Source organism: Chaetura pelagica, unplaced genomic scaffold (genome assembly GCF_000747805.2).
Source record: "Chaetura pelagica isolate M959 unplaced genomic scaffold, ChaPel_1.0 scaffold383, whole genome shotgun sequence".
Lineage (NCBI taxonomy): Eukaryota > Metazoa > Chordata > Aves > Apodiformes > Apodidae > Chaetura > Chaetura pelagica.
Genome location: NW_009952804.1, coordinates 617,167 through 624,204, shown reverse-complemented (window position 1 = coordinate 624,204; position 7,038 = coordinate 617,167). Strand labels below are relative to the sequence as shown.

The window sequence follows — 7,038 nt, the reverse complement described above, 5'->3', positions numbered from 1 at the left end:
GCAGGGCGGTGGGGCCGCGGGGCTGCGCGCAAATCGGCGCCGGTGCGGACGTGAGCCCCGAGCCCCCGCGGGCGCGGAGGTTGCGCGGCCCGACACCCTTCCCAGCCCCGGGGCGGCTCCGCGGCGCGCTCGGGTCGTGCCGACTGTTCAGCGCTGCCGATTCGGAGCCGGTTTCACTCTAGGCTCTTAAGAAACCCTTTCCCCCAGCCTTTGCCGTGCTCGCGTTTCACGCCTTCGTGTTCTGTTCGGACCTGGGTGCGAGTACGGCAGCGGGAGATGCGCTGCCAGGGGCTGCCTTCTCTTCCTTCACCCAGGTGTCCTCCTCAGGTGTATTTCTCATCCCTCCGGAGCTAAATGGTGATGAACCGCAGAAACCTCTCAAGTGCAAAGCCGAACTACGCGGCGATTGCACCAGTCTAAACGCTGCTTTTACTCAGTGGCTTTACACGCCAAGAGCCCGAGACTTGGGCTTTTCCCAAACCAAGTGCTTGAAACGGGGGATCGAGGCCAGGGGGTTTGTAATTTAAGAACTCTTGTCCTTTTGAAGTAGACTGCAAAGGGGAGAAACTTAACAGGGGAGGAGATGCTCCCCTTTGGCAGGAGGGGAGCGGGCGGGGGGCTCGCAGCTCTGCCCGCAGCCCCCGTCGGGGCAGGACGGGAAGGCTCCCTTCATTTGTTCCTCAAGTGCAGAATTGTGGTGGCAGCTGTTTTGGGGCGAGGAGAGCGCATCTCCCCTGACCTGCGCCGCTGACCCTCTGACCCGCTGTGAATCCCTATAAGCGGGGCTCCCCGGGGGCCGCGGACACGCGAGCCCCGCATTGTTCCCGCAGCGGGCACGGTCCCGCCGCGCGGGGACTTCGGAAGCGACTGAGGCTGAACGAGCATCTGGTTTGGATCCGATCGGATTCCCTTGTAAAGCGTTGCGGGGACGGGCTCGGCTTTATCCCTCGGAGCGAGGGACTTTAGGAAACGTTTTCTCCTGATGTGTGTGCGCGTCGGCCAAGGTTAAGCTCGAGTGGGAATTCCGCCCCCTCCTCTTCCGTCCCTGCCCTTAGGATTAAGAATAAATGCAGAAACAGTCAAGAGTGGCATTGCCAAAAATTATCTGAGTACAAAGAGGGGGCTTTCATTCGAGGAAATGTACCCACGCCGTTTGCAAAATGGTAAAAAAGGAAAATAATAATCACCATAATGTGCCTTACCACCCCCTGTGCGTTTACACCGTGTATTCTTGTTTTCTCACTATTTGTTTTGTTTTGGTTGAATATCCTGTGCTGCTCGCTTGGCTTGCGTGGTGGGTTTTTTTTTTTTGTAGCTTGAGAAATCGCTTCTCAAAGGTGCTGAGATTGTATCTTGAAACGTTGGCCTCCACCTCTCTAACGCCATCAAACTGCTGTTGCTTCTCTGTAACGCTGAAATAACATCAGCCTCGCCTTTTGCTAACCTGGCAGAATCACTTGCTGCATATTTATCAATCTGGGGGAGGTGGGTGAGCCTGGTAAATCTCCCTGAACAAAGATTGTGCGAGATGTATTAGTTCACCTCATACCGTGTCTGTCACTTATGTAGACAGAATAATTCGGAGTCCTGGCTTTGCCCTCGGTCGTGCCTGAATTCAGGATACGTTTTCAATGAAACTTTTATGGGAAGATTAAATGTGCTTTTTATTTTTTTTTTATTTTTTTCGTCCCGGAGAGAACTGAATGAAACTACGAAAATAAACAGCATTTAACAGAAAGGTGGATTTTTGAAATGCAGCTGAACGTGGCTGCGATTTATTCTGAAATGGAAATATATTTATATTCCGTTAAAAAAAAATAAATTAAAATACAGCAGGTTAAAGAGAGATGCTGCACATAATGAGTGAAGGAAATCCTTGTGCTGTCCCTTTAACTACCGAACATCTGATTCCCTCATCTGGCAGATGGTCTCTGAGCACAGATTTGCATTCATTGTCTTGAAATCTGTTTTCGCGTTGGTGTTATATAGATTTCAGAGGCAGATCTATACACAGATCAGAATACAAAAGGGCCGGGAGGAAAATATCACCAAGGCAGAGCGGTTTAAAAAAAAAAAACAAACCGAAATGAAATCAATACAGACGCAGGTATTATCCTGCTTCACAGTGGGCTGGGCTGGGGAAGAGCTCCGACTTCCTCTAGTGAGAAATTTTGCCTGCAGTAGGACGTTCTGAAAAGTTTTAAGGCTAGACCTGCCAGCTCGAGCGTGCTGAGAACTCCGGGGTCTCCTGGGTGCGCTGCAGCCCGTCTCTGCACCCAGAGCCCCCGCAGACCCGGCAGGTTTCCCTCTGCGCACTTTTTCTCTTTCTTTTTTGTGGTTTTTTTTTATTTATTTATTTTTAAATATCGCGCCTTGAAAGCGAAGCGACCAACTACCTGCGCTCTTGCTTTTGTTGCTAACGGCCTGGAACAGACTGATGGCGGTGGCTGCTCCGAGCCAACCCCCCCTGCCGGGCCCCGCTCCCCTCCAGCAGCCGCCGCGCCGCCCCCCGCCCGACTGCGCGCAGCCGTTGCGCGGAGCGGCCCGCGGGTGCCGCGTCCTCCAATGGGAAGCCGGTATGCAAATGTACGCCCATATTTGGGCGCGGGCTCCTCCCCTTTCCCGCCGTGTCCGCTCCCCGCGCTGTAACCCATTCATGGTGCCCGGCGCGGGAGGGATCGGCTCTGCCCGCGCGTCCCGTGTCACCGCGCTCCTTAGCTCCGTTTCTTCCTCTCTTTCTGCGATTTATCCCTCTCATTATTATTTTTTTTTTAAATCTCTGGATTAGGCAGCAATCAGTCCTTCTCCCTGTGTTGAGAAACAGGTGATCCTTGTTAAGCTCGGTTTCTGGATGCCGTTTCCCCCCCCGCGTTTGAAGGATGATGACACCAGGCGAGGCTGAATCAGCGTAACTTTTTACTTCGCAAGAGGAGAAACTTTTCTTCCCCCCCTCATTTGAAGATATTAAAACCTAGCATTTAAAAGCAGAAGAAGTTTGTTTTAAAGCTGAACTTCTCCGTTTTCCTGGGATTTGTGTGTGTCAATTCCAAAGGCTGCGTCTTTTTTTTTTTTTTCCCCTTTTTCCCCCCTTCCTCCTTTATCTCCCAAAAGGAAACTGTTGCTAGTTGGAATAGACTTTTTAAATGTTTGGGATTCAAGATACTTTAGGAAGAGGACCGATTCTGAAAGATAAATCTCTAGGTTCTGAAATGGATTCCGTCAGGTCCTGGGTCAGGAACGTTGGGGTTGTGGATGCAAACGTAGCAGCACAAAGGTAACTGTGACTGTTTCTCCCCCACTTTCCCCCTGCTTTTTTTAATTTATTTTTTTTTTAATTTTATTTTAAGCGAGCCTTCTCTTCACTCCCTTGTTGTTGTTTGCGTTTGATATCGATTTTATTTTCTCCCTTTCCGTCCCCCTCCTGGTCAGTGAAAACTGAAGGTAGTACAGCAAAAACCAGGGCTGGGCACTCCAAAAACGGACAGCACCGAGTCCTAAAATCCAGTGCAGGGATCAGATGACAGCTCGTTCTTTCTTTCTTTTTCTGCACAAGGGAGGTGTGTAGGGGTGGGTTGGTTTTACCTATCGATACAGACTTATCCTCCCCGGTCCGGCAGCCGAACAGGAGTGGAGCAAGTTAGAATTAACTTAAATGTAGATCTTTTCCCCCGCCCCTCCTCCCCGGCCCATCTTGTTTTACTTAATTCAAGTGACTCCGTAGCTAACCCGTGGATTCAGGGCTTGCTGTCTGACCGGAGCGGGCAAGCAGAGAGCAAAGCAAGGTTTGGAGGAGGAAGAGGAGCTGGCAGGCAGGGCGGGACAGCCGCTTGCCGGGCAGCCAGGGGCAGTTCCCTTCACACCGCCTGCCTGTGGCACCTGCCTGCGGGAACTCTGCAAAAACCAAGCGCTGGGGGCTTGGATGGTTGTTTTGGGCAGGCAGGTTAGACCCCCCCCCCTTTATTTTCTCTCCCTAGCCAAGTCGGAACACAACCGTTATTCCAGTCTCTTCCCGTGAGGGGTAAGACAGTAAAACCTTTTAAAGACTTTTCTTCCTCGCTCTCTGTATTTATTTATTTTTTTCCTTTTTTAAGGGGGAAAAGAAAAAGAAAAAAAGTAGTAGAGTCGGGGAAGGCTAAATTGGTCCCGGGAATAAATAGGGTTTTATTTAGTATAGAGACAAGGTGAAGGGCATGTTACAGCAGATGGAACTTCAAATGAAACAGAGACGTTGTAGAAATAAGTACATCCATCCCCCCCCGCCAAGGCCTGATCAGTGAGGAAGATTTTCCAAGCGCTATGGGAGGAGTTATCAGAGTTTTATGAATGTCGGTAGTAGGTTTAATAAATACGGGGGGAGGCGAGGTTAATTCCTAGGGAAAGTGAAAGTAAAAGGAAAACTGCTCCTAAGAAGCCCTGTAATTCACAGGAGTGGTGGAGATGCGGTCGGGTTGTGGCATCCTCAGGTTTTCTTCTTGGTAACAAACCAAGTAATTACATGCAGAATGAGAGGAAACCCCAAACTAGGTGCAGTTGTGTCGGATGTGGGGAGTTCACACTGTACCTATCTGGCGATGGAAAACACAGGGAAACGTCTGTAATTCACTGAAAGAGTCGAATTTGTGGGACTGAAACCCGAAGGTTTTCCTTACTTATCTGGCAGATTAAACTTAAATCTGCCTGTTAAGTAACGTGGAGGTGCCCGCGCACCTATTTTCTCTGCAGTAGGTAGAAATTAACATTATAGAGAGGGAGCTACAACCTGGAAACAAACTGGTGTCGCTAACAAATGTAGCTGTAGTATTGTGGAGATGAAAAAGCGTTTGAATCTTTCCAAGGCAGGAAATGTGTGGGAAACGTCACTGCGTTTTCTGGAGTCCAGAACAAGATTTGGGCAAGGGCTAGTTAACCCGAGAATAAATTGTTTCAATTTAAATCAGAAATGGAAGATGCAGGCATCGGTTCAAATGGTGAGTAAAGTCCATATAGATAAAACTTCTCTGCTGAGGAAAGTGGATGGTCTCCCTGAAACTAGTTATCTTTTATATAAAATATAGGTTCCCTCCAGTTGACAGTCGGCTTGTAGGAAATGTTTTAAGGTCGCTTGTGTTAAAGTGAACGATGTTAGGAAGTACAGAGAGCACTGCCAGACTCTGATGTGCTACATCTACTCCCCACCCTGCACGTTGCATTCCAGAAGTAAATGTGACAGGCGAGAAGAAAATAACCTAGCGAAGGAAGTAAAACCCTGCATTTAGCAACAACCGATCTACATTGTGTAAATTATTCCTGCCCTCCGAGCATAACTGTAAAGCTACCGGGGCCAAGCCGCAAGGAGCGTTGCAATGACAGCTTCAAACTTGGGCATCTCCCCTTCTCTCCCTCCCGGGCTGTCCCGGTGGGAGAGCACTAGGACCGCGGGCAGGGATGACAAGGGTCTCCTGGTCACCCCGTGTGGCACCCGGCACAAGCTGGACGATTCCCGGCTTGCCTCTGAAAGTATTGTGCCTTTTCTGTTGTTGTTTTTTTGCTGTTAAACTGCTGCACAACCTGGTAATGTCTTTGTCTCTCCCCCCACACCCCGTCTCGTGTGTTTCCTCCACAGCGGAGTAGCTTTGTCCAGAGCTCACTTTGAAAAACAGCCACCCTCCAACTTGAGGAAATCCAATTTCTTTCACTTTGTTCTGGCTCTCTACGACAGACAGGGGCAGCCCGTGGAAATAGAGAGGACAGCTTTTGTGGACTTTGTAGAAAATGATAAAGTAAGGCTTGTTATCTTTCTTCTTCCTCTTTTCCACTCAAAATTTGATCTTTCCTTTGCCCCCATTGAGCTGCTAACTTTTAATACCCGTTGTCTCTCACAAAATGCAACCAGATCTTGGTTAAGGGTTCAGGTGCTTTGGTTGAGCTGTTGCTCTCTGTGTTGCTGTAGTTAAAAAGGCTTGCAAGCCTCTGCTGTTATCAGGAGTATGATGAGAATTTCATACACCAACTAAAAGTAGAATAAAAAATTCTAAATGGGGGACAAAAGCACTTTTTGGAACCTACCAGATCTGTCAAGTTTTATTAGTACCCTAACACAAGTGGAATCTGACTTGTAATATGTCATATTATCTGTTGAGCTTGATCATATGTGTTTCTTCAGACTCCAAAGTCAATGACAGGACTTGAAAAGCATTTGCTTTTGGATTTTAAAACCATGTGTTTGACCACATTGCTTTTACAGTTACTTTCTTAATCACTGACAAGATTTTTTTAATTATGAAGGGTGGTCATAAATAATAATCTTCTAGGAAATTACAGTAAAAAACATGTAAGAAGCATCCTGGAAAACAGCCTTCAGGAAATAAATATCAATAATGACTCAAAATAACACTATTGCAAAGTAATGAACACATTAAAACCAAGCTCCCCTGAGCTTTCCCACTATGAATATACTTTATATCAACTGATATTGAAATGTACAAATTTGTCTCAGTGTACTGCCTTGAAAAAGTTGAGAGCATAATGGCAAATAAGAGAGGAAAACAAGTTCTTGAACTACAGGAAAAGATGTCAGCAGTATTTTGTAGTTTGTCCTGGGTCATTCGGAAGGTTAATATATCCCAATCAGTGGATTCACCTCTCAGAATTTTAATGAACTTTGTTGTCACTTCCATCATGATTATCAGCTTTTGCATTGTAAATGTGCCAACTGTAAGTTCTGGAAGATGTTTTTTAATTCTCTCTTTCAGGAGCAAGGCAATGAAAAGACAAACAACGGCACGCATTACAAACTCCAACTCCTCTATAGCAACGGTGAGTCCCCTTTGCAGTCACCTCCTGTGAGGCAATGTTTGTAGGTACCCTCACGGATTTCTAAAACACACAAATTCCTGTGCTTCCCTTCAGGGTAGGGATGGGCTCTGAAGTTTCCCTTATGTGGATGGGCTTGGGAAATACAATGCAGGAGACAAAACTAAACGGTCTTTCTGAGGATGTTTAATAAGGCACTAGATGAAACTAAGTGGTTATCTTCTGATATTTAGGGAAAGAGGCATC

The 7,038-nt window shown here is 47.4% G+C and overlaps 1 protein-coding gene across 4 annotated transcripts in view; it reads left to right on the top strand.

Annotated features, from left to right (window-relative positions):
• Positions 1 to 3,143: 3,143 nt before the first annotated feature.
• The window catches only part of EBF2 (early B-cell factor 2), a 133,099-nt gene continuing 129,204 nt past the window's right edge, over positions 3,144 to 7,038 (top strand). For all 4 annotated transcript variants that reach the window (XM_009995003.1, XM_009995004.1, XM_009995005.1 and 1 more), the window contains exons 1-3: positions 3,144 to 3,274; positions 5,603 to 5,759; positions 6,732 to 6,795. In XM_009995003.1, coding sequence (XP_009993305.1) covers positions 3,144 to 3,274; positions 5,603 to 5,759; positions 6,732 to 6,795 — 352 coding nt within the window. The remainder of the gene's footprint in view (positions 3,275 to 5,602; positions 5,760 to 6,731; positions 6,796 to 7,038) is intronic.